General features: G+C 38.3%; 1 protein-coding gene across 1 annotated transcript; it reads right to left on the bottom strand.

Moving 5' to 3' along the window:
- Nucleotides 1–332: 332 nt before the first annotated feature.
- LOC112165737 (protein FAF-like, chloroplastic) lies at nt 333–2,615 on the bottom strand. The gene is made up of 2 exons (XM_024302361.2): nt 2,442–2,615; nt 333–2,313 (listed from the first exon to the last, which is right to left on the bottom strand). Exon 2 carries the CDS (start codon nt 2,290–2,292, stop codon nt 619–621), a length of 1,674 nt encoding a protein of 557 aa, XP_024158129.1. The 5' UTR covers nt 2,293–2,313; nt 2,442–2,615; the 3' UTR covers nt 333–618.
- Between the last annotated feature and the right edge of the window lie 10,566 nt (nt 2,616–13,181).

Here is a 13,181-nt window from a genome sequence, read left to right as displayed (position 1 = left end):
TTAGATAAAAGTAAAGCTGAGGAAGGGTTTTGCTTCTATATCAGTTAGCATCCTTGCATTCTTGGCTCGATGGATGGAGCTTGAACCCGGCCCAGAACACAAGTACTCTCCAAAAAACAGTGAATAAAAGGTCTGAAAAAGAAAACCGTGGGACTCATAAACACAATACCAACCAAAGTAGTAGCGTAGTGGATGGTGATGTTCCCTATATAAACATCAATTAGGCCAGACACGACCCTTAGTGGAATCCCATTGGCTAGGTTTTAAAAGAATATAATCATTATATCATAGACATACAAGACAATACACCAAAGTTAAAGATGACGCTATGATTTTGTTGTAGATACTACAACAGAGGGAATTTATATTATAAATCATATCATATATGACACGCACATACTACTTGAAATGTCTGCTGCTATCTTGCTCTGTTATCATTGTTTGATCCTCTAAATCAAAGTTGTCTCTCCCTTCCTTTTCTTTTATTAATTGACTACACAAACCTTATGAGCTAGAGAGGACCGATAGAGTAAATTAATAATGGGTACGTAGCAAGTAACAATGGATTTGGATCAACCCTTCAAAGGGTCGATACTGAGAGGATGTGGATAATGATGATCAAGAAGTGGCAATGCAGTATGGCTCCCAGAATAGAAGAGACCTTCTAGGCTCTTTGCAACCCTTTGACAAAGGAACCATGTGATCCCCTTTGTTGCCTCTCAAAACCAGCAATTGTTGCTGCTGATTTGCCATTTGGTCCTTGCTCTTCATGGGCGGGGAAGCTGCTTGGGAAAGTGGGTTGAGTGCTGCTGTGGGCTTGGTGCGCCAATAGTACTCGTAAGCATTCAAAGAAGCTGCGGCGGCGGGTGTTGCTGTCGCTGCGGCCTGTGACTTAGGTATCAACCGAGCCACGCGGCCGGGCCTTGGTGGAAGTGATTGTGCTAGTGGGGTTGGCTTCATTGTTTCCTCCTCCTCATCCCTTCCATACTTAACTACTTGATTAAACTTGTTAGCAGCCCACCCTTGACTCCTATTAGCCAACCCAATTGGCTTTTTCATCATTAGTGCTAGCCTATGAACAGTTGTCACCCTACTCGTCAACATTTTTGGTGCTTCCTCCATCCCAATTTCTATTTCCTTGATTCCACTTTCTTTTCCTACTACTCTCTCAACCTCAACTTCCTCCTCTTTCTCTCTATCCTCATCCTCCTCGTCATCCTCGTCCTCAGTCTCGCTTTCCACAAAGTTGACAAATTTCTCCTCGTACTCTAATTCCTCTTTCTGCTCTTCAGCAACCACTTCTTCATTCTCTGAGAACTCCTCAAAAGAGCTCGGAGTAGCACTCACAAAAGTAAGGACAAGGCGGCCGTCTTGGCGTTGAGCACGGAAGTTATTGGGAGAAGGCATCGACACGGCTTCAAGGACTACTCGCCCGTTGTCCCGGTGAGTCTTAATGCGAAGAGACGCTCCATCAGAACCCGATAAAGATGGGATAGGAGGAGGAAATGATCGAACCACCACCGCAGCCGATTTCTTAGCAGCAGCAGAGTTGTACTTGACAACTCGGAACTCTTCCACATGCGAAACTGCTTGTGTATTCACTTGTTTCTCTTGATCTTCTTGTTGTTGCTGCGGCGGTTGTTCAATCTCTGCCACTTGTTCTTCCTCTTTAATAGCCACTTCTATGTCTCCGGTTTCTGAAGAAGGGTATGATCCAAAGCCTTCAGAACCAGTCTCGGATCCGAGGCTTTCAGTGCACACTTCAAGACTCTTTCCTTTCAAAGAGCTCGATTGTTTCTTCACAAGAGGATGAACATAAGGTGCTTCTGGAATCTTGTTTGCTTCGTTTTCTGCTCCATCCTTTTGATTCACCAGTGAGCTCCAGATATCAAATTTTCCCTCGGCCATCTCTTTCTTGGTCTTCTTAATCTGATCATCTTGATCGATGGGGGTCCATATATGGAACATCTTCTGTTGCTGAGCCTTCCTGTTTCGGAAATGATCCTCGTCCTCATCAGAGGAGGAAGATGAGTTGCTGTCCGCTATGGACATGGAGAGCTCTTTAGATGATGCAATCTTTTTCATGGGAGAGAAGAAACCTTGTTGAGCAAGCCATTTCTTGGACGACATGTCGGCCGACAGTGTTCGTCGCAGAGAAGCTGCTTTGTTTCTTTCGCAGTCGGAGCCGAGAATGGTGACGATCCCCTGCTTTTCAGTGACTTTGGCTTCTTGCTCCATGTTCTTCATGAAATGAGAAGAAGAGTGTAAACTCTTGCTTAGACAACCCGGCATCTTAAACTCAGAGAGTAGATGCTGCAAAATATATAAAACCAAAAACAACGATCAGAAAAACTAATTTGTAGATGTGAAGTATGTTGGTACTTGCGGGCATGTGATTTGACTGTATACAATTTATAAGAAAATAAAAAATGAATAATTACCTGATGGATGTGAGAAGAATTAGTCAAAGAGGTAGCACCCAACAGAGGTCTGCTAAGAAGTAGCTATAGACCACTGAAGGTGTGCGATTGAGTTGCAGAGAGATCGATATGATATATGATGAATAATACTGAAAAGTAGGGGATGATGTTTATGGGTTTTGTGGTGTGGCTGATGGCAAAGATGGGAGGGGAATGTGGGTATTTGTAGGGAGCCAAAAGCGGTTTGGAACCGTGTGCATTGGGACCCGCTCAGGCCACCATGAATTCGACCCTTTCTTTCTTTTTCCCCTATGGTTATTTCACTTTTAAGAAAAGGCCAGGGGTTAAAGAAAAAAAGAAAAAAACCAACAGTTGGGAATTAAAGAGGATGATCTTCTATTTTTTTTATTTTTTTTTCAGCCAAATGGAAAACGATTTGATTTTGGTTTTGAAATTGATTTTGATTTTTTTTCTCCAGTTGGGTGCATTACGATTTTAGAGTAATTTTGCAAGTATTTTTAGAATAAGAATATAAGCATTCTCATGATATATATGTAACTTAATAATGAAAAGGGTTATTATCACAAATGGTACCTGAATTTATCATCTATTTTATTGATGGTACATGAACTTCAATTTTGATCACAACCAGTACCTGAACTTTTCGATTTCATTTTAAATGGTACCTAAGACCACCTTCAGTCACTATTCCGGCTAAAAAAGCCAAATCTAAGAAAACAAAAAATAAATAAAAAACAAGTTCAAGGCAAGTCTATTACCAAAAAATCATCACTATATATGATTGCAACATTCGAAATCATAAAAAATCATCACTATGATCGCCTTCCATGTCGTTTTTAGTCGGATTAGTGACCGGAGGTGGCTCTAGGTACCATTTAAAATGAAATCGAAAAGTTCAGGTACTGGTTGTGATCAAAATTGAAGTTCAGGTACCATCGATAAGATTGAGATATAGTTCAGGTACCATTTGTGATAATAACCCTAATGAAAATATCTCTATGTACTTTAGAGAGATCTATTCCCACTTCTCAACCATAACTATAGAACTATATTAAGTTTTTTAATACAGAAGGTCTGCTTATGTTCTATGGATTGCAATAATGAAACAGATGTCCGAGGAATAAGAAAAACTTGTCCTAGAGAATCGAGAGCCGAGAGCTGCAAGCGACAAACTCTAGTTTCCTCCTAACCGTCCAGCGACGTGCTTTCGGGCTGCGGTCGTTGGACGGACCGATCTACCTTGTGAGATGAGAAACGGGTTCAATGGGCGTGGGACGAGATCATGACTGGCTTTTGGATGGACGGCGAGGGATTCTTACTATTTCTGATCTGGTTTTGTGCCGTGGTGGGTGATCGACAGGTCGGAGGACTAGGAGATTGGCGGATGGACTCTGTTTGTTGATTGGTGAGTGTTGGTGGCCGGTTGGCTGGGTAGGTGGAGACGTCTTTCTGCCAGAATTTGATGTTGTTGCATTGTGCACTGAGGCAGCGGTCTCTAATCAGGGATGAGCACAGTGTTGCCTTTTCTAGTTCGTTAGCCTTGTCTTCTGAGTTTTATGGTTGTGGAAGGGAGTCGTAGTCGGTCATCGGAGCGGGGCGGCAGTGTTGGATAGTTGCAACACAGATCTATGGTGGTGGTCTCTTGGTTTAGGGCCAGTGGATCTCCTTCATGGGTTGGGTTATGATTTTGGGCCATGGGCCTTGGTCGTTTGCTATGCTTCTTGCAAATCTTTAGTTTAGTTTTTAGCTAATTTTGTCTAGGTGGATTTTCCCATGTTCGACGCACCTGTGTGCATTATTCGGTCTAGTTTTTTTTCAGCTTAGTTCTTAGCCTATCATTTGGGCTTGGTCTTTATGGGCTTAATTCTTAGTTTCTCTAGTTGTACACCAATTGAGGTCTCTAGGCAACTAGTTTTACTATGAAGGAGAGTTAGGTTTTGAAGGTTTGGATCCTTTTGGTTTTTAGGCTCAAATAAGTGAGCGCATTTTGTTAGCAATGAGGGTTACCTGTCATTTTGCTTGGCGGTTTGTGCCAAATATAATTTTGATATAAGACAGTATTTGATGTACGTGTCTTTTGGCCATTGATAAGTAATGAAATTATCTATTCTTCAAATAAATAAATAAATGTTCTATGGATTGCTATTGTTGGTGTTTTTTGTGCCCATCTAGAAGTGTAGCTATTTTAACAAATTTTTTGTACTAATTTGAGATAGTTTAGCACTGGAGCAGAGTCAAATTTGGCTTTTGCTAAAGGGTTCTTGACCCAAAGTACCAAAATTGGACAAAATCATCCCACTTACCCTAGCAACAGATTTTTATTGCCACTTACCCCCAGTTTATAATTAAATGACAATTTTGCCCTTAGTATAATTAAGAAATTGCATCCACGCCACTCTTTCCTCTCTCCACGCTGCCGGTTTCTCTTTCTCTCTCCCCGATCTCCACCTTCGACACGACCCTAAACCCGAACTCCTGCATCACAGATCCTTACCGGACTGCTTCCTAGATCCTCCAGCATCACAGCTCTACCTCCAGCAAGAGAGGTTACCGACGACGGAGCCAATGAATAGCTCGAACTTCGGAGGAGTACGCCGTCGAGTTGAGAGCGAATTTGTCGCAGTTCGCTCATGAACTCCGGTCACCGCCGTCGAGATCAGATTCAAAATCAAGTTCTATTCCCTCACTCCTCCGATTCCAATCGACAAGGCCCAGCCCTGAATCTGAACCCAATGCCTCCAATTCCTGTCAGCTCCACGACGGAGGCTCTGATTGCGAACGTTCCTTGATCTCAGACCAGTTCCCGGAAACCACGTATCCAGTCCATTACCTTGTTTCGGGTGGACGTGCGAAGCTTTGCAGACGGATGTTGAGATTGGAGATGATCGAAATTTACTGGTGGTGGTGAGAAGATTGGTGGCGTCGTCGATGGTGTCGTCGTTCATGTCTCAAGGTTGAACTCCTTGAACTCCGATTGGGTGTCTAGAGCTTTTCTCTGGGTGCTCAAGTAATGGGACAGAAGGAAAGAAAAAAAAAAGTTTTGAATGTTTATTGGGAGGGGGCAATAAACGTCTATTGGAGGGCAATAGACGTTTTGAATTGATATAATCTTTTTTTTTTTTCTTTAATCAAAGTTTTATTTATCTAATTTTAGGAAAATTAGTTCCCATTCCGGCAACCAAAAATTCTATTGGGGGGCAATAGACGTCTATTGAGGGGCAATATATGGCTGATAGACGTCTATTGTCCCCAATAGACGTCTATTAGGGGGTAATAGACGTCTATTGTCCCTCTATTGGGGGCAATAAACCTTTCCGGTGAGGTTTTCAGAAAAGTCGGGTGGGCAGCGGCCGATGACTGGAATCTGGCGACCTGTGACATGAATCCGGGGAATGTTGGCCAGATTCCTGCGGTCGGTGACTGAATTCTAGCGACTGGTGACAGGGCTCCGGTGAAGTTTCATATAGTTTCTCTCTCTTCTATTTTTTTTTCTCTCTCTATCTCTAAGTAATAAAGGGGTGAGGGTACAATGGTATTAAAAAAAAAAAATAATAATAATAATAAAAATCTTAATGGGATATTAGGGAAGACCTCCTTAGAGTGTTTTGGGTAAGAGAGAATTAATAAAACTTAATGGGGTAAGTGGGAAAAAAATCTCTAAAAATGGGGTAAATGGACAAAAACTCTTTGCTAAAATCTCTAGCTAAATTAGCTAGAGAGGAGAGAGCAAATAACAAAAAACTATATACAACACATTTACTTTTTAATTTTTTTAAAATTTTTATTTATTGCAAAAACTAGAAATTTACTAACTAAATTTAACTTTTAGATAATTTAGCTAAAAAATAGCTTAAACTTTTGAGATGCTCTTTCAAATTGAAAAATTTATAAGTGATAGATTGGTAATTCATAACGTTTTGAAAAATTTCCAAGTAAAGGGAAGTTTATGTATGTAAAAATGTTAAAAATTCAAAGTAATAAAACATAAAACTTGTGATCCTTTTTTGCCCTAGCTTGGTGCAAATACATGCCGACAGTGGGGAGTGATGTAGGGGATCGAACGATAATGGGCCATTACCAATTAACTTAATCCTCAACTGATCAGTTATAATCAGAGGCATGTCATCCATGCGCATTACATATTACACATTTATAGGAATTCGAGAAAGCTGGTATGCACCCCGCTGCTGCTGTCGTAGCCTTAAAAAGGGTGCCCAGGTCGAGTCCTGGAAATGCCAATATATATATGATGGACTGATGAAATCTATCTTCAGATTGGATGCCCTTTTGTTGTCCAATCTCCACTTATTGAATTTCTGTGCAAAATCTCCTTTACAGATTATATTTTCTCTGAAAAGTTTACCCCGGCCATATGCACTCTGATTCCACACCAACGTCAGATCTGTAAGGAGCCCTAAATGCATGTGAATCGAAAGTTAAACTTTAGATTTATTATATCATATATGTATTAGATCAAAATCATAAATAATTACTACAAATGCATTATGCATGCATAATAAGTTGAACACATGCAAACGTTTTTAAAAGTAAGAATTAAGAATAAGAGCGGTCGTGATCGCTCACGACAAGAATTCTGAGTGATCTCCCACCGCAGTCCCACTCAGAGCCAAAAATCCAAAAAAGGCATTGCTAGCTACCATGCATTATAAACCCAAATTACCAATTAGAGTAAAGGCGCGCAACAAAAATATTGGCTTAAGGAAGAAGCAATGGAATCACTTTCAGATAGGGCATACATGATTGGGCGGCCAAAAACCTCACACAGAAAGAAAAGAAATTAAAAGGAGAGAATCCCACATCATAATTCTTCTTTATAAATATTTAGAATAATTACAAAGAATAATTGTATGTGGAAACAGTTGAAGCCGTCACCCGGCCAACTGGATTTTTGGACCTCCTTTTGCATACGTAGCAGTAGCACCAGCAAGAATAATTGATAATTGATATATATATATGTCTGTATGTATAATATATGGATGGAGAGAAGATGCCAATACTCACAATATCTTAAAAAAGTTAGTGATGTTGAGGTACTGGATAATACTACCAAGAAAAAATACATACTGATCCACAGAGAGAGAGAGAGAATTAAAACAGGAGGAGAGTGAGAGGGAGGTAGCCATAGAAAAATCAATGAACGAATTGATATATGATTTATGCTTTTGCCACAAACCGAGGAAGGCAAAGATGAACCATGGATGCGCCTTGTCTGCCTATAAAGCAATACCACTCAAACCTACAAAGCTTATCTGCGGGACTCTGGATCTAGCTGGTCAGCTGTGTTTTAGAATGCTTCCCTGAATTTTTAAAAAAAAATTGAGCTAGCCCTACGTGGTCAACTTGCACCCAACCTATATAATATATAGTATATAAATTCATAGCTAGGTCAGTATAGTATAATAACCTTTATATATATATATATGTGTGTGTGTATTAAAAATGTGGTTCCTTTCGGTCAAATGGAATGTTTGTCATTATCTAAATGTGAGAGGTCTTAAATGACTTACTTAAGCTGCATGAGTAGATAAAATTAAATAATGTCTTTCCTAATTTCTGGTTAGAAAGAGAAAATACAGAACCCTACTGATTAAACTCAGCAGAGAGATTTGTAGCATGAATATATATACACACACACACACATGCCTGGACAGAAATGTTAAGAAAAGTTTCACTAGAGTTGAACAAATTTCAAGCTCTAAAAGTGCTCCTAGCCTTCCTAGCTTTCAAAACCCTAGACTTCAAACCCTAATATTCATATCCTTGTGCCATCACCTTCCATTTTTCATAGGCGGATCATCATATATCCAATCCCTACATATCAGGCTTTTTAGAAATTTATGGAGGACATGCGCATATCAGGCTTTTTAGATTTATGGAGGACAATATAGTGTGGTTGCATTTTTCGTAGGCGGATCATCATATATTCAATCCCTGCATATCAGGCTTTTTAGAAATTTATGGAGGACAATATAGTGTGGTTGCATTTTTTGTAGGCGGATCATCATATATCCAATCCCTGCATATCAGGCTTTTTAAAAATTTATGGAGGACAATATAGTGTGGTTGCATTTGACTGAGCGATGCATCACCTTCCATTTTTCGTTGGCGGATCATCATATATCCAATCCCTGCATATCAGGCTTTTTAAAAATTTATGAGGGACAATATAGTGTGGTTGCATTTGACTGAGCGATAAATTTTTTTCACCCGTTTATCGGGCTTTTTAGTACCCTAGCTAGTTATGACACACACACACACACATGCTCGTTCCAAAGCGGACGTCCGCACTATCGCTAAAGTGCGGACGTCAATTTTCTGCAGTGTTTCAGGCTGCGATGGCGGCTTGAATCTGGCTGGATGGAGGCCGGAGGCATCTCAGACCGCTTATGGGCAGCGATCGAGGTTGTAGTTTTCTGGGCAGCGACCTCACTTGCAACTGCAGGTTCTGGACAGCGCTGCAACCACGTTGCCAGTGACTCCACCCGACTGCACACTTGTTCGTCCGACCCCTGGCCTCAGTTTGGCAAGCAGCGCAGCACAGTCGCGGCTTGAGCGGGGCTGCAGCATCAACGTCCGTACTTTAGCGAAAGTGTGGACGTCCTCTTTGGAACGGCTGTGTGTGTGTGTGTCCTATCTAGAGTGAGGCCTCATTCTGAAATTAATGTGTGAGGTTGGAGTTTATGGTCACTTTTCGGTCTCATATCCACATCTCGACTGTTCAGTTTTTAGGTACTAATGTATAGATCATCTCTGCAAAATTTCAGTCAAATTGATGGCCATTAAGACAATCATAAGTGCCTTAAAGCTAATACAGTTCAGGGTGGACAGTATATGTGTGTGTGTGTATGTGTGTGTGGAGTAGAAATGTTAAAGTGGAGTGCCAACTATGTCAAGTTCATTAATACTTTGAATTTTGGAATTATGACTTATGATTGGAGAATATAAAAGCCTAAACGATGAATATAGGATATTAATTTATTAATAAGAAATCAAAATTTAAATTATGTACAGAAGAAGATCTAACTCAAATAATTAAGAAATTGGTAGCACTGTTTTTTTCTTTGGTTGGAACTCGGAAGGACAAATTTCTTCTTCTTCCTTTGTTGCTTAAATTTTTTTTTTTTATATAGTAAGGGAAGATATTGAGTGCGTAATCGATCTTCTGATGCATATACAAACAAACCAAAAACGACTAAAATTGAGAGAAGAAAGTAACAAGGCGACACCACAGAAGTGGCTGTATTATTGCTGGACTGGAGTGGTGGATGCTCCAAGAGTATATCCAAAAAATTAATATTCTTATAGAAAATACCAATATCAATTAACTAACTATACGTATATACCAAATGTTTGAGTAGATAGATAAGGTGAAAAGAAAATGACACTTCAATTGGAGAATTTGATTGGCTGTGGATCGCATACAGAAGGTACACACGTATTTGAGAGCTAATTATATGATGCATTATTTTGGAGGTCTATATCTAACCCTTTCTAGGTATTTTCAATCAGCATCACCTATTCACCTTGGCCGGATCAGTATTTGTAGTTGCTTATCCTACTATCAACTCTCTGCACATGTATATATATAGAGTAACAAATAAGGAGAATCAATAAATTTTGTCTCAAAAAATAAAATAAAAAAGCTCAAGCCCTGATCTCCCTAGCTATTGGCTGGTTATGAATGATGCCAAGTCTTTTTTAAAGAAATGTCGGGGGAGGTCCGAGAGTAGTAAAAATAATCTCAAGATATTCTTAGGTCCGAGCATACTTAGCAGTCTCTATTTTGACTCCTTAGCTATTTTGGAGAGCATGTTTAGCTTTTTATCAATTTTAGTATTTGCACAAGACTCCTAAGAGCATCTTTAGCAATGCTATCCATTTTTGAGTCAAATTTTAGCTAAAATAGCTAAAAAGTCATTTTGGCTAGCCACTTTAGAAATACGTCTGTATCAGTGCTCTCTATTTTAGATAATTTTGAATTTATATTATTTTTAAAATGAAGATTAAATAGTTTAAATGTATTTATTAATTACATAAAATAACTCAAAATGAATGTTTTAAATTATAGAGAGCCTCATCTCGCTCTCTATATTTAGGAGCGAGGTTATAATGGAGAGCCACTTAGGAGTTTGGTGCAGCTGCTAAAATGAATAAAAAGCTAAACATGCTCTCTAAAATAGCTAAGGAGCCAAAATAGAGATTCCGCTAAAGATGCTCTAAGTGGCTCTCTATTTTAAATTTTAGCTATCTCGCTCCTAAATCTATGTGAGATAAAACATTCATTTTAAGTCATTACTAACTCTTTAAATTTTAGCTATCTCGCTCCTAAATCTATGTGAGATGAAGTTCTCTATTATTTTTGTTAACTTAAAACATTCATTTTAAGTTGCTCCTAAGTCAATTTAAAAAGTTACAACAATTTTGTCTTCTTATTTTGGAGAAGTTTCTTCTTTTTTCATAGGAGGTATTGCAATTTTTTTCTAATATGATATAGTCTATTGACTATCTTATCCACATTCATGAATTAATTTGTCCTTGAGAGACAACAAATGCTAAAAGAGGCATGGGTAACTGATATCAACAAAGCTTATTATAGCTAATGCATGCATATATTTTGAATGTGTGATAGATCATTAATTGATGATCATTGATGATATCTCATCTGTTGTAGCTACTAAATATCATCAAGGGCTGTATACTACCACGTTTCATTGTATCGACAAATTATACTATTGGCCAAATTGGAAAGAGGCAATTCTAATGAATTTAAATATTGTAAACGTGATGATGTACTTGGATTTTATCTACCCTACAAATTACAAAGAGTGTACTAAAGTGAATTGAAATCACTATGACACAAGTCTCTTTATAGAGACATGGGCTTATCATTCTTCTCCAAGCGAAAACTTTTCTATAAGTACAGTGTTATATTGACGAGAGACTTATGGCATGTTGTCTTGGCTAATATGAAGATCTTAAAGGAAAATTGCTAAAAGCAAATCCCCAAATCCTATGTGTCATTATAAGCATATTGTTTAATCAAATCCTTGACCGATTCATATTGCCAAAGGCAAGTCCATTAATGAATGAGCTTAAAGCTCACTCATAGAATACAGTCTAAAGCTCATACATACTCATTCAATTATGGTCAAAGTGACTTATTGCCTCAATGAGTACTATGACAAGACTAAGAAATCGAATTCGAATCATACTCATAATGTTGCAACATATTCTAACTTTCGCGAAGTTATGAATTTATCTAGAGCTCTTATTGAGCCTATATGAAATTATCAATTACACTAATTGATATTTATGGCTAAGTATGCCATACTTAAATTTCAATGCTCAGATAAAGGTAAAGGTGTCAATTGTTGTTCCTTTATATTGTTATTCTTTGCTAATATCTTTATCTATAATTTGAGCATATGAAATTGGTTCTACTTGAGGTAAGATTTATTATCATAGTTTTATTGGTATTACCCTAACCTTTTACAGGAATTGCAATTCATGATGAGTCCTCTTTATGCAAAGCACACATGGTCTCACCTATGTGATCGACACACCATATCCAATATACATGGTGCATGTATTTTATTGCATACATGATTGAAGCTTGCAAAAATCAGGGGGAGATTCTCATCAGGGGGAGCATTCAAAATTATGCTACCTAGGACATATGCGCGTTGTACTCTTTTTCTCCTTCGATCAGGGTTGTTTTTGTCCCACTGGGTTTTTTGTTACCTGGCAAGGTTTTTTGACGAGGCAACATTAAGCGCGTCCAACACCATATTATTTAGTGGTGGATGGCCAAGAGGGAGTGTTATAAATATTATATAAATGTGGTTGTCCACTGTAAATACTCATTAGTTATGTCCTTATGATGTAAACACTACTCCTATATAAAGGGGTCTAATGAGAATGAAATACACACTTCTACCTCCTCCTACATTTGTTTCTCTATTCTATCTCTCTCATATTCTCTAGTTTATAACACATTATCAGCACAAATTTGCTCTTATGTTTCTTCTTCTTCTTCTTTGAACTCCATTATGATCCGCAAGCCTTATGGTGCAACATAGTTGCTTATGACCAAAGTTAATGATCTATGAGTTTTTCTTCTTTCTCTCCTAGATGAATATCAATTTTCTTTATGCGATCATTTACATATATTTATATGTATCTTTTATACAATATAATTGTTGAAAATTTATATTTCATATACGGCAATGAGAACAACATGTTTTATTGCTCAAGACTCGAGTCCTCTGACTGAGTAGTCTTAGAACCTATGGTTCTATAGACATCACACAAATGTTTTTCTCGTGTGTTCCCTATGGGATCCATTGTTCATATTTATGAACTCTTCGAAACCTTTGTTTCGTATATGAATTTTTCATAGAACATACTGTTCTAATAATTATGGATTTTAATATATCTCATCTTTTCTCTTTGTAGAAAGTTGACGCATCTAACAAAATTGGACTTTGATCCTCTTAAAATTTCTAGCAAGAACTATTTGATGCTGAAATTCACCTTATGGCTAAAAACCTTAGAAATGCCATCAAAGTTGACAATAAGTCATCTGTGCAAGATCCCGCCAAGCTTATGATTTTATTGCGTTATCATCTTGATAAGATCCTAAAAGATGATTACCTTACTGTGAAAGATCCACTTGAGATTTGGCAAGCATCGGCTGATCGATTTGCTCACCAGAAAACC

This window comes from Rosa chinensis, chromosome 5, assembly GCF_002994745.2.
Source record: "Rosa chinensis cultivar Old Blush chromosome 5, RchiOBHm-V2, whole genome shotgun sequence".
NCBI lineage: Eukaryota > Viridiplantae > Streptophyta > Magnoliopsida > Rosales > Rosaceae > Rosa > Rosa chinensis.
Note: the sequence above shows the minus strand (reverse complement) of the source record. Positions and strands in the feature narration are given on the sequence as shown.